This window comes from Phascolarctos cinereus, unplaced genomic scaffold, assembly GCF_003287225.1.
Source record: "Phascolarctos cinereus isolate Bilbo 61053 unplaced genomic scaffold, phaCin_HiC Scaffold_4;HRSCAF=312, whole genome shotgun sequence".
Lineage (NCBI taxonomy): Eukaryota > Metazoa > Chordata > Mammalia > Diprotodontia > Phascolarctidae > Phascolarctos > Phascolarctos cinereus.
In genome coordinates this window covers 692,987,813-693,010,795 of record NW_027555847.1, presented here as the reverse complement: position 1 = coordinate 693,010,795, position 22,983 = coordinate 692,987,813, and the positions used below count along the sequence as shown (strand labels likewise).

General features: G+C 40.6%; 1 protein-coding gene across 1 annotated transcript in view; it reads left to right on the top strand.

The window, feature by feature from the left end:
* Positions 1–22,668, top strand: part of TMEM132B (transmembrane protein 132B) — a 654,144-nt gene extending 631,476 nt beyond the window's left edge. The window contains exons 7-9 of the mRNA XM_021004363.2: positions 7,385–7,658; positions 10,955–11,146; positions 13,508–22,668. Of these exons, the coding sequence (XP_020860022.1) occupies positions 7,385–7,658; positions 10,955–11,146; positions 13,508–14,665 (1,624 nt within the window). The 3' untranslated portion in view covers positions 14,666–22,668. The remainder of the gene's footprint in view (positions 1–7,384; positions 7,659–10,954; positions 11,147–13,507) is intronic.
* The last annotated feature ends 315 nt before the right edge of the window (positions 22,669–22,983 follow it).

Below are 22,983 nucleotides of genomic sequence, written 5' to 3'. Positions count from 1 at the left end.
GGAATCATATTGGTATCCACCTCTCAGGGTTGTTGTGAGGACCCAATGAGATGAGATTTGTAAATTGCTTAGCACATAGTAGGTGTTTTACAAGCACTCATTCCCTTTCCCTTCCCTTTCTGACCTCAAGAAGCTTATACTACTGGGCAGGGAGTGTGCACCCATGTATGCAGGTAAGTAATTATTAAAAATATATTCAAAGGAATATACCAAGTACATAGCAAAGTACTTTTGAGAATGCTACTAACTAGAACATTGGAAAAAGGCATATAAAAGGTGGCATCTAATCTAAGCAGCTAGGGGATGCAGTACATAGAGCTTTGGCCCAAGGAGTGAGGAGGCCTTAAGTTCAAATATGACCTCAGACACTTACTAGCTGGGTAACCTTGGGCAAATCACTTCACCCTGCTTGCCTCAGTTTCCTCATCTGTCAAAGGAGCTGGAGAAGGAAATGATAAACCACTCCAGTGTCTCTGCCAATAAAACCCCAAATGGGGTCATAAGGAGATGGTAATACTGAAATGACTCAACACCACCTGATTTATGCTTTAAGTGAAATTAGGAATTTTAAGGAGGGAAAGTGAGGAAGGAAGGCATTCAAACTTGGAATGCTATTTGTGAAAAAGAAATTTTATACTCTTTCTACCCTTAGAAGGAATTTAGAACTGGAGTTTAAGTAACTAGCTTAAATAACTTGCCCAGGGCCACATGGCTAGGCAGTCTTTGCAGTCTTCTTACCTCTTACTCCCTACCTTATCTAATCTAGTAACACTGGCCTCCTTTCTGTTCTTGCATGAGATGCTCCATCTCCCATCTGGATGCATTTTCTCTGGCTGTCCCCCATGCCCAGAATTCTCCCCTTCCTCTGCTCTGCCTTCTGGTTTCCCTGACTTCCATCAGGGCTGAACTAAAAAAAAAAATCTACCTTCTACAAGAAATCTTCCCTGATTCCCCCTTAATGCTAGTGCCTTCCCTCCATGGTTTATTTCTAATTAATCCTGTCTATAGTTTGTTTGTACACTGTCCTTTGCATATGGTCTCCCCACTGGATTGGGGACTCCTTGAGGGCAGGGAATGTCTTGTTTTTCTTTGTTTTTCCAGTCCTTAGCACAGTGCCTGGCATATAGTAGGTACTTAATAAATGCTTGTTCATTTGACTTAAGAGTTCCTTTGGCATTTTTATCCTTCCTTTGTTCTAGTCACTACTCTTTTGAAGACTTGTTATACTTCCATACTTGGCACATTCTCACAGTAGAAAGGAAGCTTCTTGAGGGTAGTCTCTAGCTTTTGTCTCTATCTCCCTGGAGACTAGAGCCATGCATAGGGTATGATTCTGAGACTTTGCCAGTTTGGGGAACCCTCAGTCTGGAACTCTGTGGTGGTGGCACTGTGTGTGGAGAGAAGGAAATGTATGTGAGAGATGTGGGGGCAGCAGATGTCTGGCCATCATAGGTTAGCAGTGTCACAGGGGATAGGATTAACCAGATAGTGTCCAAATGTGGCCCTGCTAGAAGGAAGGGATCAAAAATGAGAGTCCACAGACTTTTCTGTTGGCCTCAGCTGGAAGAGAAATACCTGTCTGAAAATGGAACTTTGGAAAGATCATTTTTTTATTGAAGATATAACTGGAAGGACTAATGAAAGTATAAGGGGGGGAGGGGATTTATTTCTTATAGAAATACTGAATTCATTTTTTTTCCTTTTCCAGAATGTTGGAGACAATTTTTTTTCTTTTCTCAGAAGAGATAAGAAATTTATAAAGCATCTTCTCTGTCTCATCTCAAACCCCTGTTGAAACACAAAAACCCAATTTTCACTCTCTCTATGCTATTGCCCACCTAGGAATAACAAAATAACATAATTTTAGAATTGGAAGTGTCCTCAGAGGCTGGGTAGTGCAACCCATATGTTAAAAAAAGAAACCCCAGATAATATACCAGACAAGTTGTCATCTAGCTTTTATTAAAACCCTCCAGTGCATGGGGAGCCTCCTTCTTCCCAAGGCAGACCATTCCCATTATGGGCAGCTCAAATGCCCAGGCACTTGCTCCTTATATCAAGCCTACATCTGCTGCTCTGCCCCTTCCTCCCTTTGCTTCCTGTTCTGCCCACTGAAGTTGAACAGAATGATTCTAATCTCTATCCTATCTGACAGCTGTTCAAAGAAATGGAAACCACTGTCATCTCCTCCCTGGAGCCTTCTCTGCGCTAAACTAAACATCCCTGGTTCCTTTAACTCATCTGAATATAATATAGATTCAAGGCCATCCACCATTCTTATTGCTTTCCCTTTTAAGCTTTCTACTATTTCTTTAGAAATATTGGACCCAAAAATGAATGAATATAATAGTCTAGATGAAGTCTGGCTAGGGTAAAGTGAAGTGACGTCATCACTTAGTTCAGAAAGCTATGGCCTTCTTAGCTAAGGCCATAGCTGCTTGAGAATTTTTGGTTGACATATCTTTTGGGGACTCATATTGAGACTGTAAGCTACCCAAAACCCCTGGATCTTTTTTTTTTTAAGATCTTGAGGTATTTTTCATTAACGCCTCCTCATCCTTTATATGTACTCCTGAAATCATTTTCTTGAGCCCAAGTGTAATATATTTACATTTATCTCAGCCACATCTTATTTATTTAAGCCTTGTTTTCTAGTCCCTGGAAGTATTTTCTGGATCTCCATTTGTTCAAACACAGTGTGTGTTAGCTGTTAGCTTGTGAATGAATGAATGAAATATTTATTAAGTACTTATGTACAAAACATTGTGCTGAACACTGAGTACAAATAGAAATGCAAGACCATCCCTGCTCTAGAGGGTTGGCGTGCTTATGGGGGGACAGCTTCAACTCACATGGAAAGTTGCCATTATCCTTGGACTGCAAGGCAAAACAGATGATCACGCCTCTTCTTCAGCAATTTCCATTGCTGATATCCTGTCAATTTCTGAGGTTGAACCTATCTGGCAAGGCCAAGAACTTTGGCCTCAAGACCTTTCTCTTCTCATCCTATAGTATCTGTGGTGGTAGCACTCATAGGAACAACTGAGCCATCTGCAGATGGTGTAAGTATACCCTCCTATAGGTCTTTTTTGAAGTCATTGATAAAAAAGCTAAACAGCAAAGGGCCAGGCAGAGATCCCTGGGGCACTGTGCTAGAGACCTCTTGCCAAGGTGACAAGAAACCCTTAATGTGTCCTCGCCTATTTCAGAATCTGTCTAATGAAATTATTGTCTAACCTAGATACCTCTATCTTTCTTTTTTTTCCCAGGAAAATAGTATGATATGACATATCAAATACATTGCTAAAATCCTTGTAAACCAGAGTTATATGTGGCTCCCCTCCCAATTCCTGGAGCTCTTTTCCTTCCCACCTTTCCTTCTTTCCTTCAGGTCCCAGTTAAAATCTCACTTTCCACAAGAAGCTTTTCTTGGTTCCTTTTAATGTTAGTGCCTTCTCTCTGAGACTACTCCCATTTTATCCTGTCCATAGGTTGCACATAATCACATAATCATTCGTATGTTGTCTCCCCTCTTAGACCACGGGCTTCTTAGCTGTCTTTTGCCTTTATTTGTATCCCCAACACTTAGCACAGTGCCTTGCCCATTGTAAGGATAGAAATGTAGTAAACCAAATCTAATCATAGAATGCTCCACTTGGAAGGGGAGGACAGAGATCACATGGTTTCAGCTTCCTTACTTTGTGCATGGGAAAGCTGACCCCCAGAGAAGTCACCCAAGATCACACATATCTAGTTAGCAGCAGACTTGGGATGGGGGAGAAATAGTTAAACAACATGGCATCTGAAAAAAAAAACTGGTGGTTGAGGGTGGACTGCAAGCTTCATAGAGGAATCCACAGTGAGGTGTGATAGTCAAGGAAGTTAATGCAGTCTCAAGGTAAATTAGAGATGCATGGTGTCCTAAGTAGGCAGTCAATTGTCCTGTTGGACTCTGCTGTGGAGAGACCTCATGGGGAGATTTGTGTTCAGTTCTGGTTACCCCATTGGAGGAAGGATATTGATAAGCTACAGTGTCCAGGGGAGGATGAGCATAGTTGAGTTCGGGCCGTATAAGGATTAATGGAGGGGGTTGGAGATAGTTACCTTGAATCAACAGGCAGCAAGCCTGAAGAAAAGAGTTGGTGGGAGACATAAGTGACTTCAGGTTTTTGAGGGATCCTTATGTGAAAGAGCATAGAACCAGGTAGAACCAGGAGTCCTGGACACTCCACACACACTGTGATCCAGTGACATTGCTTCCATCTTTTTCCTTACACAAGACACTCCATCTCCCAACTTTATGGATTTTCATTGGTTGTCCTCCATGCCTGGAACTCTTTTCCTCTTTATCTCTACCTCTTGGATTCTTTGGCTTCCTTTAAATCCCAAACAAAATCTTACCTTCAACAAGAAACCTTTCCCAACTCCTCTCAATTCTAATGCCTTCCTTCTACTGATTTTTCCCATACTTATCCTGTATTTAGCTTATTCATTCATAGTGGCTTGCATGTCATTTCCTCTGTTGATTGAGAGCTCCTTAAAGGCAGGAACTGTCTTTTGACTCTGTATTCTCAGCCTTTAGCACTGTACTCGGCATATAGTAGGTGCTTAAAATTGCTTGTGGACTTGAATTGAAAAAAGACAAATTCAGCTGATGTCAGGGAAATGTTTCTTAATGGCGAGAGCTAGGCAGAAGGGGAATGGGCCACTTTGAGAGGGGATGGATCCCTTTGCCTGTTGCCTCCCATAGAAGTCTTCAAGTAAAGACTGAGAGATTATCGCTCAGCAGATTTGTTGTGATTGGGATTCTTGTTCAGGTACGAGTGGTCTGCATGACTTCTGAGCTTCTTTGATTAGAATTCATACAAATGTCCGAGGTCTCCAGACCCCTAAGTCTCCTGAACCGGAGAAAAGAGAGGGCAAGTAAAGCAGAATGGATGGTATATGGGCTGTGTGGGCCCAATCTATTCATGCTTTCTTTCAAATGCATGTCAGCTGTGTGATTTATAACAATAATTGATTGGGGGAAAATGATCACTCTTATATCCATGTTAAATTACATAACAGTGCATCAGCTTACATAATGGAGCTTGCTTAATGCTTTGATGGTGTATGGATCTAAGAAATGCCTTTCCCAGCTTCTTGGCTGCTAACTTTGTCATAAAACAATTTAAAGCAATGCCATTCACTTTCATAATGATTCTCCCATAACTAGTATTTCAAAGAGTGTATAAAAAAGAACATTATAAACACTTCAAAAAAAGAAAGAAAGAAAAAAGAAAATCTCCTTCAAACACCATAAAAAACAAATGATTCTCTGCCCCTTCCCCACCTTGACTTTAGAAATGCTCATCGTCTCAAGAAATAAAGCATTTGGAGTCTGTGAATCCCCTAGCATGGGGTCCTAATGAGAGAAACCAGGATCACCTGGTGTTTAAGAGCTGATTTTTCAGGACAGAATAAAAGCAAAACAGTGGACATTGGAGCCCATCCTGCAGTGTAAACAGAAAAATGAATTGGAAGATGGGAAGAAAGTGTTTGGGCCAAGTGATATCTTCACTCCACTAATGGGAGTAGTGTTATTTTCAAAGGCCTTGCTCCTTGCTAAAGGCTGATTCTGCTCCTGTTATGATTCTCTTAAAATGGCTTAGGAATAAGAAGGAACAAGAAGAGAATAAAGACAACAGCTCATCAGAAGTCTGTTCCCTTGAAACTGGGCAATGACCAGCCCTGGGGGGGTGGGGGTGGGGCTGCTCAGCATAAGCAGGATTCTGATGTTATATTCAGGGGAAATGGACAGCAAGGGCAGGGATGACCATCATGGGATTATGGGAAATAGGTACATGGTACCAGAGGGAGGGTCAATGTCTTTAGCTATTTCTGGGTCCCCTGAATTTCAGGAAAGTCTGTCATTCTGTGCCATCTGATTTTCTCCTTCTTCCCACTGTAGGGCCTTTTGAGTTGGATCCAACATTGATGATGGGAAGCATAGATTCTAGGATTAAAGATTTTCAGTGGCAAAGGAGCTTAATGGTCACCTAGTCAAATCCCCTCATTGAACAGATGGAGAAGCTGAGGATGAGATAGCAAGTGACTTTCCTGATCTCATAGACAGAACAGAATGAGGATTCCAACTCAAATTCTCAGGGTTCCAGTCTAAGACTCTATTCATTGAACCTGAAGTATTTTTTAATTTCTATTTTTTCTGCTTTCACTGAAGTTTTCTTTTCTCCTCCTGGGGTGGATTCTGAGGAACTACATAACATAGTGTTTTTGTGTGTGTGTGTGTGTGTGTGTTTGTGTGTGTGTGTGTGTGTGTATGTGTGTGTGTTTTGGTCTAGATTTTTGATTTTCTTGGGAGAGGGGAATGAATGGGAAATCTATGTCTCAGCAGACACATGTCAGAGGCATGACCTGACCAGACTTTTCTGAAGTTAAGGCTGCCTATCTTTCGATTGTGACACTCTAATTCTTGTCTTATACATGGTAGGTACTTAACAAAATTTGTCAATGATGATGATTTGAATTGAATTGACATGAAGGGAGGACATAATTGATAGTTTGCTTGCCCAGATGATATTAATCTCATTAAGCCTTTTCTCTCCCTTTATATGTTGTATAAAAATCTGTCTCCTGAATATTGCAAAATGTGAACTTACAAGGAAAACCGAATTTTATCTACAAATAAGTATGAGTGACAGATTGGATTTGTTCAACTTCAGCTTCTGACATTTGCTAGCTATATGGCACTGGAGAAGTCACTTCATAACTCTGAGAATCACTTTCCTCATCTGTAAAATGGGAATAATTTATAACAACAACTACCTCACAGGGTTGCCAGGAGGGTCAAACGAGATAGTAGCTGTAAAGTACCTGGGACCCTTTAAAGCATCATGTAAATAGAAGCAATTTATTATTATTATTATTATTATTATTATTATTAATGACAATTGTAACTGGGTTCCTCATTAATGAATTTGCTAAATATTCTCATAATTATCAAGTGTGATTCAGAATAATTAAATTACAAAAGTCTTAAAGAAAAAAGAATGACAACAAAGAAATAGGCTAATAATAGGATCTTACAAATAATTAATTGATTAGCTAATTAATTAACATGAGTTTTTAGTTAGAATCCTTACAAGACTAGAAACTATATTTTCATTAAAAAAAAAAGAAAATTATCAACATGTTGTATACTGACAAGACACTATTTAACGAACACCCAAACTCTATGAATAAATAGCGTTGTTATTGAGTATTTCTGTATCTAGGGGTCTTTTTTCTGCTGCCAATAACTTGAGCTCTCTTTCTACTGTTCCTCTTATAGGATCATGATCACATGGCTGTTTAACTCATGTTTTCCCATGATGCTAATTTTCAGGCCTACTCGAGATAGTGACGATGATGAGGATGATGAAAAGAAAGGAAGAGGCTGCACCCTTCAGTACCAGCATGCCATGGTGCGCGTATTGACGCAGTTTGTGGCTGAGTCATTGGATTTAGGAGGCCAGCTGACCTATATGTTGGGCTCTGATTGGCAGTTTGACATCACCGATCTAGTGGTAGATTTCATGAAGGTGGAGGAACCAAGAATTGCTACATTACAAGATGGCAGAACACTGGTTGGTCGTGAGCAGGGAATAACAACGGTGCAGGTATATGAAACAAACAATGCATGCACGTGGATAGCCAGAGAATGATGAGTTAAATAATCCAAATTCATGGATTTAATGATTTGAAATTCTTAGAAATTCACTGTTACTTAAGACACATGAAACAAGGTTCAAAGCAGCAGTGGAAAGAAAAAAAAAAGTAACTCTTGAAACTCTTGTCCATGAAATCAGGACTGAAATGGACAATGCATGGAATCTCACACCAACTGCACCCCCCTCCCCACTAAAAATAGCTAGTATTTATATAAGTCTTATTATGTGCCAGGAGTTGTGCTAAGTGCTTTGCAATTATTATCTCATTTAATCCTCACAACAATTTTGGGAGGTAGGTGTTATTCTGACCTCTGTTTTATAAATGGGGAAACTGAGGGATACAGGGTTAAGCCAGGGTCACACAGCTAGTAAGTGTCTGAGGCCAGATTTGAAGTCAGGTCTTCCTGACGCTCTATCCATTGACCCACCTAGCACATAATGGATGCTTAATAAATGTTTATCAACTGACTGCTTCTGTTTGAGTAGTTCCAGCTATGGGCATGCCCACCCACCAGCTACCACATTCTTGTGCTACCCTTTCCCCTGCTTATTATTATTGACTGAAAATCATGAACTTCAACGAAGATAGCTATACTTTTTCAAAACTCAAGTACAACTCTGCCAGCTCTGTGTGGGTGTGAACTGTGCAAGATATCTTTAAATCAAGAAGGAAAAACCCTATTCATTTGAGTGAAAACAAATTCTTTATATTCAGTACTGTGAGTGAGAATAAATCTGGGTAATTGTGAAAGGGCCTGAGCTTGAAAAATGACTCCCACCATTGTCACGTAGGCCACTCTTGAAGTTTTGCTGAAAGCTGTGTCATCAGAATTGCCTTATCTGGTCTAGTGGTTTGTCCATGCACCCACACTGTATCCTGGACCATCTCCAGTCGTCCTGATCCATATCTGGCCACTGGACCCAGATGGCTCTGGAGGAGAAAGTGAGGCTGGTGACCTTGCATGGCCCTCCCTCACTTAAATCCAATTCACTTGCATGTCATGCCATCACCTCCCTGATGTCATGGTCCTCTTCCGCAGTGAAGGACAAAGGGCAAATAGGAGCACACATAGTGGTCAGCTACAGGTTCACTGAGACAGAAGGACTTTTTTAGAGCATAGAACATGAGGATCCAGAATTTCCAAGTTGGAAGGGGCTTCAGAGACTGTCTTGTACAACCTGTATTTGAAAAACACTCCCCCCGCAAAAAAACCCAGAACTGACAAGAGGTTACCTAAGCCAGCCTTTTCTTCTGAAAAGGCTCTTAGTGAGGGCTCCTTCCTTAGCTTGCCTATTATCCTCTTGATTAATTCTAATTGTAAGAAGTATTTTGGGGGGGTATAGTAAGTGCTTAATAACTATTGGTTGGCTGACTGACCTGACATGAAGCCTGGATTTTCTTTTTTATAACTTCCGTCCTTTGTGATTCAGTCTGCCCTCTTGAGGCAAAGCAGAATAAGTTGAAAAGCCTTCCAGACACTTCAAGATAGCTAATCATGGTGCTCCCTGCATCTTCTCCAAGTTAAATATCCTCAGTTTCTTCATATGATCCTCATTTGTCATAGTCTCAAGGATCTTCACCTTTCTCTGGACACCATCAGGTTTACTCTAACAATCTTGTGCTCGTATGGTGTTTCGAGAAGCAAATACAGTTAATTTTGTTACCATTAACAACCTACTGTTTTCCCAGAACTTTGACTAGCAATTTACTTATGACTATGCCACTATGCAAAGGGGCCATTTATTAGGAAAACATTTTTTTCCAATTCCTTTGAAGGCCCAAATCCAAGATCTGTATTATGATTGATAGAGATAAGGATAGGGACTAGAACTGTGATTTGAATTATATGAGAAACTCTCAAGTGAGGAAACTCTACCAACCTAGGGCGATACCTTCTTTAGAATGTATTACCTCAGAGCAAGGGTCTTCACCTTTTTGTATCCTTGGAACTGTTTGGCAGTCTGGGGAAGCCTATGAGACCCTTCTAAGAATCATGGTTTAAATAATTGAAAAAAATGGTAAATTTCAGTTAGAGGTCAGCAAAAATAAAGATGCAATTATTGGTCCAACTTCATGGACCTTCTGAAATCTATTAACAGACCCTGGGTTATGAATCCCTGCTTTAGGGAATTACCTAGAGTGCTGAGACAGGTTAAGTGCTCTAGCCTGGGATCATACAACTAGTTTGCCTCAGAGTTGAGACTTGAACCCAGGTCATCCTGGCTTTAAAAGTGGCTCTTTATCCATTGGGTCACACTGTCTTTCTATTATTTTCATCATTATCATCATCATCACCATCATTATTCATTACATGTTATTATTATTATCATCATCATTATTATTACTGCTTAGAGAGATAAGTCTGTAAGACTAGAGGTTGTAAAGAAAATTGTGGACTGCATTGAGAGAGGGAGTTTCTTCATCTGAGAGTTCCGTTAGCAGAGAAATCACAAGTCCAGTGCCAGTCCTTATCCTATTAACACTGCTACCGTTATTATTATTTATAAGATATAGATACTTGCCATCCAATTAAATCCAACTGTTATTACAGAAGGGAGCTCTGTGCTGGCTGTTACAGAGATCAAAGGAAGGAAATGGATTGCACTGATATCTTTAGGATGCCATTGTCTTCTATTGGTGAAAGTAATTGAACAATTAAGAAATGCTTTTACGGACCATTTTGGCAAGTGCGTTCATTTAGATGAAAACTGGGAGAACACTTCGGTGGAAACATCAATTATGGGGTTTAAAATGATTGTGACAAAGTTATGATTGAAAAGAAAACATCAGTGATTATCGAGGTCTATTTTCCTCTCTTTGAGAGGCAGCATTGGCACAATGGATAAGAGGGTCAGCCTTGGAGTTGACAAGAACCAGATTCAAGTCCTGTCTCGGACACGTACTAGTTGTATGACCCGGGGGAAGATGTTTAACCTTTCAGTGCCCACAGCCCACTCTCTAAAACTATCGATTACAGAATGAGTTCCCGATATGGGTTAATGAAAGTTTCCGTTCCTGGAGTTCCCAGGCCAATGAAAGTAATGGTCCAGAACCACCTCCTCCCCCTAAAAACCAAAACACAACTCTATACATTTCACCTTTGTTTTTCACTATCTGCATGGAGAAGAACTCAACTCCACAATCATTTATAAAGTTCCTAGCATGTGCCAGAATCTATCGTCGGTTCCAGGAAAAGCAAAAACAAAGACAAAGAAATATATGCTTTGGTGCGTATTTTTTTCAGGTCCTGTCACCTCTCTCTGATTCCATCTTGGCTGAGAAGACAGTTATAGTACTAGATGACCGGGTCACGATCACAGACCTAGGGGTACAACTCGTGGCTGGCGTATCTCTTTCCCTGCAACCCAACAAAGGAAACAAAAGAGCCATTGTTTCAACAGCATCTGCTCGTGATATTCTTCATGCCCCACAACAGGTAGGCTTTCCTTCCCCAGTAAATTCAAGATGGCAGTCTGGAAAATCAAGACACCTCATCTGGGATCTCCCAGAGGTAGCACTGCACCTCTGGGGGAGGAGGCTGTGTTCCAGTGGAAAGACTACTGGAGGACCTATGGGATATCAGAGGATATAGGTTCAAATCCTGATTCTGTCACTAACTCATATGATCTTGGGAAAGTCACTTTGCTCTGTTTGGTCTCAGTTTCTTTGTCTGCAAAATGAGGAGATTAGACTAGTTGGCTTCTGAGGTCCTTTCCAGCTTTAAATCTGTGATCTTAAAATTCTAAATCACTTTAATCACTCTAGGCTTCAGTTTTTTCCTCTGCAAAATGACAGGACTAGTTGGCTTCTGAAGACCTTGCCAGTTTTAAATCTATCATCCTAGAATCCTAAATCTCTTTGATCCTCTGGGCCTCAGATTCTTTATTTGCAAAATAAAGAAATTGGGCTCACTGGACTCCCTGGTCCATGGTCCATTCTAGCTTTGATTCTTTGAGACTAGTTCCAGAATCAGAAATGACCTCAAAGAGGCCAAAGACTCCAACCTATACTTACCCAGGAATTCCTTCTACAACACCCCTGATAGGGATTCACCCAGCCTTTGAGGGATGGAGACCCTCTTCCCCCAAGGAATTCAGCCCCTTCCACTTTGGGAGAGCACTGCTTCTGATGTCTAAGATGAACCTTCTTCTGTCAATTTATACGTTTACCGCTTGTCCAAATGCCATCCGCCTGGCTACCTGTTTATCTTCTCCATTGAAAGTCTCCTGCTACAAAATGACAGAAAGATTATATTTCTCTACTTTTGCCGAAGCAGTGGGCTTTTTTTTCTTTCAGTTTTTTATTCTTTCAGATTTCCTTTCAGTTCCTTTTGCAAGCACGGCTCATGTGTGCCAATTTGCTGTTGGTTTACACTATAATTATCTCAGGTCTAAAACACTCCTCTCATTTTCAGACTTTAAAACAGAAATACTTTGAAAGAGGAACTGTGAAAGAATCTTGGCTTTCAAGTACTTTAAACGCATAATGCATCCTTTTCTAAGTACCTCAAGTGAGCACCTATATTCCTTTTCTAACGCTGACTTCCTAATAAAGTCTATTTAAAGTGGTATTTTCTGGAGGCGTGGGCTGATTTGTTGCACCTGGAAATGATTCTGGTGCATTGCCTGATATTTCAAAATGGGTTTTGCAAAGGTCAGAGCCAAATTCATTTGTATGTCATGCTATAAATTAATGCAATTTTTAAAAAAAGTATCCATTAAACAAAATCACTGGGTCTTTACGGTCATGGAGATATGCATTTATTGCTAACATTAGTTCAATACAATGCAAAAAAAAATGGCCCAAACCAGTAACAACCCAACAACCTCTAAAATTCATTCCAAATAAAACAAATGCATATTGTGCTTATTTTTCTAATCCTGTAAATTAAAAAAAAAATCAAATGCTTTACCAGCAATTATTAATTCTTGGATCATGTTCAGTGAGGGCTTGGTGATACCACCAGACTTTTATGATTCCAAGGATTTGGCAGTTAATGTCACTTCATTAGATGAAATGATGTTGTCCACCCAGCCAAGTCTTCAATTCAAGTGGTCCATTAATCAATCAACTGAGCACTCAAGAAGTATTTAATAAGTGTGCACTGGGTGCCATCTTACATGCTGGATAATGGGTAGAAAGGCAGAAATCAATCAATCAATTAATATACATCGATTAAGCCTCTTTTCTGTGCTAGGTATCCCATGCAAAAAAGTGGGGATACACATGAGATGAAGGAAGAAACAGTCCCTGCCCCTGAAAAGCTTATATAATATCATGGGATACAACATTTCCACATATAACTATAAACAGCATAAATACAGGATAATTTCAGGGAGGGTATATGCATTTCTGTGCAAACATGCTAGAGGCAATGTAATATAATATAGTATAATATAATGGAAAGAGGGCCAACCTTGGGGATAGGAATTCAATTTTATAAGTATTTATTAAGTGTTTACCATGTACCGGGAACTGCCATCTGCTAGAAATAGAAAGATAAAGGTGACAAAAGTTCCTGCCTTCAAGGAGCTTATATTCTAGTGGGTTCCAGTCTTGCCTCTGAAATATATATTAGCTGTGTGATCTTGGGCTTTCTACTCAACTTCTAAGTATCCCTCTGAAACTAAGCTACAGATAATTTTCAATTTTACATTGCTACAGAGGCTTCTCACACCTGGAATTCCCCATGCCAGTGAAATCATAGGCTGGGTCCAAAATAAATAAGTGCATGAGTATATGAGTAATTTCCTCTTGCCCTGATTATAACGCCATGTTCTCATTTGCTTTTCCCTAGGAAGCAATAGTCAGTTCTTGGCTTTTGTTCAGTGATGGCTCCGTGACTCCTTTAGATATTTATGATCCTAAGGATTTTGCTGTTGCTGTCACATCACTGGATGAGATGGTGGTATCTGCCCAGCCAAGCCTTCAGTCCAAGTGGCCCATTGTGGTTGCTGAGGGGGAAGGGCAAGGGCCCTTGATCAAGTTAGAAATGATGATCAGTGAACCTTGTCAGAAGACCAAGAGAAAGAGCGTCCTTGCAGTCGGGAAAGGAAGCGTCAGGGTAAAATTTGGGCAGAAAGTGGATGAGAACCAAGGAAGCACCAATGATATTGAGGGTGTCAATCGTGAATATAAAGAGCACCTCAGTAATTCCATAGAGAGGGAAGGAGACCAGGAAAGGGCCATACAGGAATGGTCCAAACATGGCACTTCTATTGGCCAAGAAGAAAGTGGCAATAAATCCACGACCCCACAGTCATCTCTAGAGGGAAAGGGAAATAAGTTCCTTGAGAAAGGCCAACTCCAGAATAATCCAGATGCCTTCACAAGTTTCCCTACCCAAGTGGAGTTACCAGAGCCAAATAATCCCAATGATCTTTCACTAACCTCTAGGGGGTTAACAGACTTAGAGATTGGCATGTATGCCCTCCTCTGCGTCTTCTGCCTGGCCATTTTAGTCTTCTTAATCAACTGTGTGGCATTTGCTTGGAAGTACAGGCACAAAAGGTTTTCAGTGAGCGAGCAAGGAAATATCCCCCACTCTCACGACTGGGTTTGGCTTGGGAATGAAGTGGAGCTCTTGGAGAACCCTGTCGACATCTCCCTTCCATCGGAGGAGTGCACCACCATGCTCGACCGTGGGATGCAATTCGAGGAAAGCAACTTCCTTCTAAATGGCAGCTCTCAGACGGCACTGCACAGCCAACTCCTTAGGCCTTCTGATTACGTTTATGAAAAAGAATTAAAAAGTGAACCTCTAAATCCTGGCCCGAAAAGGAAACGAGTCAAGTTCACTTCGTACACCACTATTCTCCCAGAGGATGGAGGCCCGTACACCAACTCTATCCTCTTTGACAGTGATGATAACATCAAGTGGGTTTGCCCAGATATGAGTCTTGGGGACTCGCAGGAGTTTAGAGACTATATGGAAAGACTGCAAGACCAGATGTAAACTACTTTATTATGTTTGTATTCACCTTTATGCCTTCTGTTTTGGAATGGTGGAGCAGGAAGTCCTGTCAGCAATAGGGGAGGATGAAGCTGAGCTCAAGACGTGGAGGTCTGGATGGACCACTTCACATGCGGGTAGCAGAGCGATGATGGTTTCATTTGAAGCCAGGGCATGCCCCTCTCAAAAACCATGTGGCGGATACTGGAAGGGTTTGGGGGGAAGGGGTCTAAGACAGCCATTTTTTGATACTGCCTGGTACTAGCACAGTGCTAATACAAATAAACTCCGCCCCCTCGGGACACAGTGTGAGATTCATGGCATCTCATGATGGATAGCCATTTGGAATTAGAGAGGACCTGGGGGTTGATTTTTTTTCTATTCCTAGTCCTTTGTAAAGCACAGTGGACATTTCCTTGCCCTTGGCCTGAGAATAGACATCTTTGAAAGATAATTGAATGTAGCCATTTCATTTTATTTGTGATGAGCCGTGCTCATGGTTTTTTATATACATTTATACCAACCCCCTAGTTCATGTGGCCTCTGGGTTTCTTTTAGACAATGGAAGAGAAGAAATCTCAAACTTTGTTTTTTGGGGATTCTTTTGATTTGTATAAAAATTTAATTCCTTGTCTTTGCCATGCTGTTTATGATGTGTCCATTTGGATGCCGATTTTCTCCATGTTGGCATCCCTTAGCTTTTAGGGACAGTCCCTAAGAATCACATCTTTATCTTCTCCTTTTCTTCTTCCTCTCTGGAATCCCTGGTAGCAGGCTGGAAGGTGGGGAGGATGTCCTTTGGCATCTTCCTACCTACAGCTTAAAAAGTTTGGAGGGGAGGGAATATTAATGGGGCATTAGTCAGTTTATTTTTGTCCCGGGCAACTGGAAATTAATGGGAAACTAGGGGGTCCTATTTCATAGAGGGAAAAATGTCTCAATTAAAACAGCTGTATTTATATAAGCACGCTGTGGTCAACACATTTTATTATCCAAATGGAGATCTAAAATTAGAACTGATATTTGCAGAAAGAAAATTGCCTAGGAAATAGCAGAAGATTAAACTCTCTGTGTTTCTCCTCCCCACCCTAGACAATAATTATTATTAATAAAAATGATATTCCAATTTATCAATATGTAGAAATCCATCTATACAGTGACTTGGAAAAATATCCATTATCATAATTCTGGAAGAGAGAAAACCTTTGTAGGATGTGCACTGAGGGAGAAAAGGGATGGATATTGTCCAAAAAAATCATCAGAAAGAAATGGCTGTTCCCCAGTTGATGGAACAGTTCTTATGAAAAAAAAAAAACCCAAACAAACAAACAAACACAAAGGCTGGGAAAAGAAAAAGAAGACAATGAGCCATCTTTATATAACTTTTAAATGGAAAAGAAATATCATTGGAAGAACAGAATGGTTGATCTTCAGCGAAATGGAAATTTATTCTACAGCAGGGAAAATATGTCAAGGTCTTTATTTTATTTCTACTGGCACAGGGCAGACATTGGGCTAGAGTGACCTCTCTTGGGGGCTTTCTTGAGCCACTGGTGTTTACCAATGACATAAGGTGAACAGCAGAGAGCTGGACAAGTCATCTGGTCCACTTTCCTCTTTCCTGAGTAGGTTAATGGCTGATTGAGTCATCCAAGACATTGAATCAGTAGTCTTATTTTTATAGATTTCTAGGACTAGAGACTCCACAAAATCCCCCTGAAATATCTTCTGAGGTTTAATTGTGTCGGCTGTCAAGAAAGTCTTCCTTAATTTCGTGCTTCCAGGATTATGGGATTTAGTTATACAATGCACTAGGTACCGGGTAGAATATACAGGAGCCCACTGGGAGAGAAACTTCAGATGAGTCATGCCTGAAGTCAGCTTTTTATGGCTGTTGCATGTGTGGTCAAGATCAGAGGCTTGGCAAAATCTGAAAGTCCCTTCCTTTTGGCCAAAGGATGAACTTTTGTGACCCCAAGAAGCATTTGCTATAAAAAGAATTCTCAATGAGAAAGAAAAAAACCAAGTGTGGAGAGAAGGAGTAGGGTGGGGGACTCTTGAGTTAGTGAAGGGATGCCTGTGGAGTTATTTGAACTAAAAACTAAGGTATTTCCTGAGGAGATGATCCTTGTCCAATCAAGCAGGTCAATTACACAGATAGAAATCATGGTAAAGTAGAAAGACTGATATATTGAGGGTTAGGAGGATCCAGGTTCAAAACCTAGTCTTGCTATTTACTATTTTTGTGGACTGGGGCAAGTAATTTACCTGCTTTGGGCCTCAGTTTCTTCATCTGTACAATGAAGGGAATTGGTCAGTTGATCTCTAAATTTCCTCCCAGTTTAAATTCTATTTATTGGGCCTAGGAGATTTTTAGACTATTTTAAATGGATTCTTCAAATGAGACCAGCAGAAATTTTCTTTTCTTCTATTTTGAGATTCTTTGCTTGGCCTAAGAGCATAAATTAGGTATATTAATGAAACAGAGGCCTAAACTACATAAGGAGTGGGCCAGGCCTCCCTCTTCCTGCTGATAACAACAGGATTTGGAAAAAGAAATTAATTATAAAATAAATTCAATTAAAAGGGAGCTCACTTTTGCACTGAGAACTGTAGTTACAACAGTCTGTAAATTAAGAGCTTTTCCTAGGAGTAGGAGGGTGCAATGGGAGGAAAAGCACAAAGGCCTTTAGAATTTTGGCAGCTATAGGAGGCTACATAGAAAAATGCCACTTGGATAAGGACTAAGAAGCCAGAGGTGGGCCTCTGTAACAGACTGTTATTGTTCATTACAAGAAACCTGAGCCCCTTAAAAATACATTGCAATACTGCACCCAACCACCCCCAAATCAAATGGAATCTTTGGGCTCCCACTGGCTAACATATCTTTTCATTTTCCTTAGTTTAATTTGATATTTTTTTCAAATTCGATCTCCCTATCTTGCCCAGGCTGGACATGCAGGAATGACTCATGGACTTGGTGTGAACAGCACAGAAGCTTTGACCTTCTGTTTTTTCTGACTTGGGCTGGTTTGCCCCTCCTTAAGCAGCCTGGTGGCCCCCTGTTCTTGGTGTCTAATCATCATAATGCTGAGCTTTTTAATAATGCTGAAATGGCTTAGTCCATTGCAATTCAGCACTCCAGGCCCAAGAAGCTTCCCAGGCTCAGTCTTAGCCTCCCAAGTAGCTGGGATTACAGGTGTGGGCCATCACACCCCACCCAAGATATCATTTAAGTAAGAGAGCAAGACAGCGTCCAGTTGTTTCAGGAGGGGCAGTTTGTAAATACTGTGTACCTTTAAATAACTGGTATCCGTTTACGTATCAGTTATATGCAAGATATGACTGTGGTTTGATCTGCCCTCCTTGCTGATTACTAGACACCAGGAGAAAAAATCCTGATCTGTCCATAGTCTCCTTGATTTTGGTTATATAGAGGGAGAAAAAACTATGGACTGAATGCTATATGCTTTTATGAGTTGAAATAGTCCAGTGACTGTAGAACTATATAGACCTGGCCAGATCTGATCCTTAGATCAGAAATAATTGGAAATAATTGTGGCTTCTTTCCTTTGAGAACAAAAGCTTAGATTTGCCCTCACATAACTGCACTTCACTCCACAAGATAACCAGGTTCCTAAATTCATAGAATCTCAGAGTTGGGTGGGAGGAGAGGGAGAGAGAGGGGAAACAATAAACAAACAAACAAAAAATAATTCACACAGTCCCCAGATCCCAGGATCTTAGATTTAGAAGGGATCTCAGCAGCCACATCTGGGCCAACCCAGATTGGAAAGGAATCCCCACTATAATATTCATCCTTTTTCCACTTGGAGACATCCAGTGGAGAGGTTGGAAGGGCCACCATATGTTGAGGCTGCCCATTCCACTGTGAAATGGTTCTCATTGTTAGGAAGCTTATCCTGACCTCAACTGTACACTTGCCACTTTGTAACTTTCCCATGTTGCTCCTGGTTCTGCCTTCTTGGCCCAAGAAGAATAGGATCAAACCTTCTTCCACATTTGAAAACAGCTATCATGCCCCTCCTCCACCCATCTTCTTTTCTCCCAGTCTCTTAAACCTTTTCTTATCCCCAGTCACTTCACCTGTTCCTTACTCGATATGAACTCAAGGTTCTTCAATGCCCTGGTTGCATTCTTCTGGACACTCTCCAGCTATGAATGTCTTTCTTAAATTATGGGACTATGGAATCCAGAAGTGAACCCAATATTCCAGATGAGGTCAGACCAGGTCAGAGAACAAAGACACTATGCCTCCCTTTTTCTATGTCATGCTTCTTTTAATAAAGACCCAAAACACTTTTTTTGGCCACTGATAAACTAACTGCAGAGTCCATAAGATAATAGATTTAGGGCTAGAAGGGAATTTAGAAATCATTTCACCCAATTCCCTTATTTTATATATGAGGAAATTGAGACTCAGAGAGATTAAGTGATTTGTCCAAGATCACAAGGACAATAGTTAACTAGCAGAGACCAAATTAGAACCTACAGCTTCCGATTTTAATTCCTATGTTCTTCCCACTGCTCCATGTTGCCTCCTTATAATCTAATCCATCCTTGAACAAGAATCTCATCTACTCCATTTTATTTTTAATTTGACCCATTAATTATGCACTTAATATATGCCAGACACAGTCCTTCCCTTCAAGGAACTTACATTCTACAGCACTACCAACAAGTGACTGTCCAATGAGGGCAAATCTACTGTTCAGTTTTTTAAAAGCATTTATTTAGCACCTAGTGTCTACAAGGCACTGTGCTAGGTTGTGGCATACAAAGACAAAAACAAAGTAGTCCATTCCCAAGGGGAGCTTAGGTTCCACATACATTCTACAGTTTCTTCATCTATAAAATGAGGGGGATGAATTAGATGGCCAGTGTGGTCCCTGTGATCCTATGAGTCTTCATGACTTCCCAAGATAGTGTGTCAGTCAATTAATCATTCGATTAAGAAGCATTTGTTAAGTACCTATTGTATGACCAGCAGTAGGTTGTTGTTGGTGTTCACTTGCTTCAGTCTTGTCCAACTCTTCGTGACCTCATTTGGGGATTATTATTATTTTTTTTTTGGCAAAGATTACTGGAGTGGTTTGCCATTTCCTTCTCCAGTTCATTTTATGGATGAAGGAACGGAGGGAAATAGGGTTAAGTGACTTGCCCAGGATCATACAGCTAGCAAGTGTCTGAGACCAGATTTTAACTCAGGAAGATAAATCTTCCTGATTCGCGACCCAGCACTCTGTGCACTATGGCGTCACCTAGCTGCCTAGCTATGCAAACACACAAAAATGAAACAGTTCCTGCCCTCTAGGAGTTTTAGTGTTCTGAAGACTCATCACACCTTTGGATAGCTCTAATTGTCCATACATCTTCCTCTCTGAAACTTCCATCCTTCACTTCCAGGTTCATCCACAATAAAAAGATACACCCTGTAGCAGATGTAGACATTGAAATGAAAGCTAACAGAAACAAAAGGAAGTGAACTCCCAGCTTTTCTAGTGAGAGGACAGCCATCCCATTAGAATGTAAACTCCCTGAGGTCAGGTACTAGTTTTGTCTTTGTACTCCCAGGGATTAGTAGAGTGCCTGGTGCATAATGCTGAACAAATGGGTCATTTGTTGGTCTCATGGGTCAAAACCTACAAACTGAAAACCAATCTTTTGCATGAGAGTTTCCCCCTAGAGATTACATTTCCCTGTCTCATCCACGTAGGAAGTGCAGGAGCTCCTCATGGCCACTATTGATTGGTGGTCCCACTATTGATCTCTAGTTTGGACCTGGGTGGTTTTGTCTTTCCTCAGGCAACTGGTTGCCCCCTCCCTTTCCTGGGGCTTGCCACATTGGTGTTGCACTTCGTGTGGAAACTTGAGAACTCCTGAACTCAAGAGATCTACCAACTTCAGCTGCCTTAGTACCCGGGCCCCCAGGGCTCGGAGACATTTGACACCATGCCCGGCTTAGCATAATTTTCCAGCAACCAAGGGATGGGAATGAGGGATGGGAAGGGAGGGAGGGAGGCAAGTTGCTTGGAAACCAGAAGGCTGACCTTCCTACAAATTTAAGAAGGGATTTGAGGATAAATCGATCACTCCATTAGATAGCAAGGTGAGAGGATATTAAAATGTTTCCCCCATTTTTCTTTTCTTTCTTAAATTTTAGGGCACACATGGCATCTCTTCCATTTGTGTGTGGAATCAGAGAAAGGAAAACTGCTTTTGTAAAGATTTTATTTTGCATATTGGCCAAGCTAGCACAGTGAAAATTCAGAGCATCTGTCCCATTGCCACATCTGTTTAAATACTCATTTTTCATCTTCTCTTTCCTTTCAGCTCCTTTTGGTTATAATTTATGCTTTCCCCCCCCCTTTTTTTTTGCTAGGGTAATCATAAGGTCTTAGATTTAGAACTAGTAAAGACCAGCTTAAAGGATCATCAATGTTGTCAAACTTAAAGGAAATGAATCCCTGAGGCTTAGAAAACCACAAATTAACATTATCTATTTGTATTATTTATTTTGTTAAACATTTCCCAATTACATTTTAATCTGGTTCTGGCTGTACTGGGGATTTTTGAGAGCTTTGAGTTTGACCCCTCTGATCTAGTCTAACCCTCTTATTTTCCTAAAGCCCAAAGTTACACAACTAGTTTATATGTGTGCATACACACATGCACACATGTATCATGTCATATATGACATACATATACACATACATACGTATGTAGGAGCTAAGATTTGAACCCAGGTCGTTGAACCCTACTACAGAGCCAGCATTCCTTGCACTGCCCCCCATAGACCGCCCACTTTTGATGCAGAATGGTGGAATCGAAGAATCATATTAATTGATGGCTGGAAAGAATTGTCGACAGCATCTGGTCCAACCCCTTTTATCGATGAGAAAAGCTGAGATGTAGAAAGGCTCAGGGACTAACCCAGTTAGTGAATGGCATAACCAGGTCTAGACAGGGGTCTCCTAACTAAACACCCACTGTCCACTTACTGTTCTTTCTATAACAGTGCATTGTCTAACTATCCAAAAGGACCATTCAGATCAAAGGAGCCCTTAACCTGAAATATCCGTATAATTGAGATGAAAAAGATAATGAGTTATCTCAATGCTTGACTCAGTTCTCTAGTCCACAGGGTGTGTGTGGGTATAGGCATGGCTTAAATGGTAAGTATGCAGAGAAATGGATCTCCTAGCTTAAAGCCATGCACCATTTTATGTAACATATAGAGAGGAAGTGTGGCATTATGGGTAGAGTGCTAGACCTGGGATCAGGAGGACATGGGTTCAAATCCCCTCTCCAACACTTATTAACTTTGTGACACTGGTCAAGCTTCTAGATCTCTACGAGCCTCAGACATTTATCTACTAAGTCATAGACGTAGTCCATATGCATCAAGGGAGGGGATTTCCCCTGTAGGAGTCTACCATGCAGTTGGTTGGAGATCTACATCCTTCCTGTATAGTATATTATATGAATAAATACATAACCTGCGAGGTATTTTAAGTGGACAATGGTAAAGTTATGCTAAAAGCATACAGTGAATTTTTCTTTTTTTTCTTTTTTGAACTTAATGCACACAATATAGCAAGGATGCTAAAAGGTATATTGGAATGAAAGCATTTGGAGAAAATAATGTGAAAAGCAGCAGGTTGACAGTGTACATACATCACCCCTTGAAATATTTAAATGGAGGAAGCAAACTGACAAGTTACACCCTCTTGAAATGCAAGGAATTCAACAATTTGGATCTGGAAAGAAAACAGTTTTTTTTTTTTTTGTTGTTGGGGTTATTGGTAGTGATGCTGAGGTCTTTAAACCTCATTTTTCATTGTTCTCTGGAATTTGTTTTTGCTTCCTTTCCCTCCTCCCCTTGAAATATTTCAGAAATAAAGTTTTCCAATATAAAGGTGTCTTCTAACCACAGGGTAAGTCATCATTTTTAACATGGAAATAAACATTTAAACATTCTTCAATTGTGTTTCATTATTTTAACCATAAAAACGTTATCCTTTTATTTCAGCCATTTGTAAGGATGACAGGATGCAGCCCATAATGAGAAGAGACAGATTTTTTTTTTTGAAGATGGCATGAAGGTCTCCTCACCACCTGCCCCCATTCTCCTGCCAATGGGAATAAATAGAGAAACAGCCAGTGACCATTTCAAGAAGTGGGATGGAAGGGGATAGTTAATCCTAGGGTTTTACTGTGTATCCACTCACTGGATTTCATTCTCTCATGTCTGTACTCTATTGTAGAAGTCAGGGGAAAGGGGCCAACTGCTGGTTGAG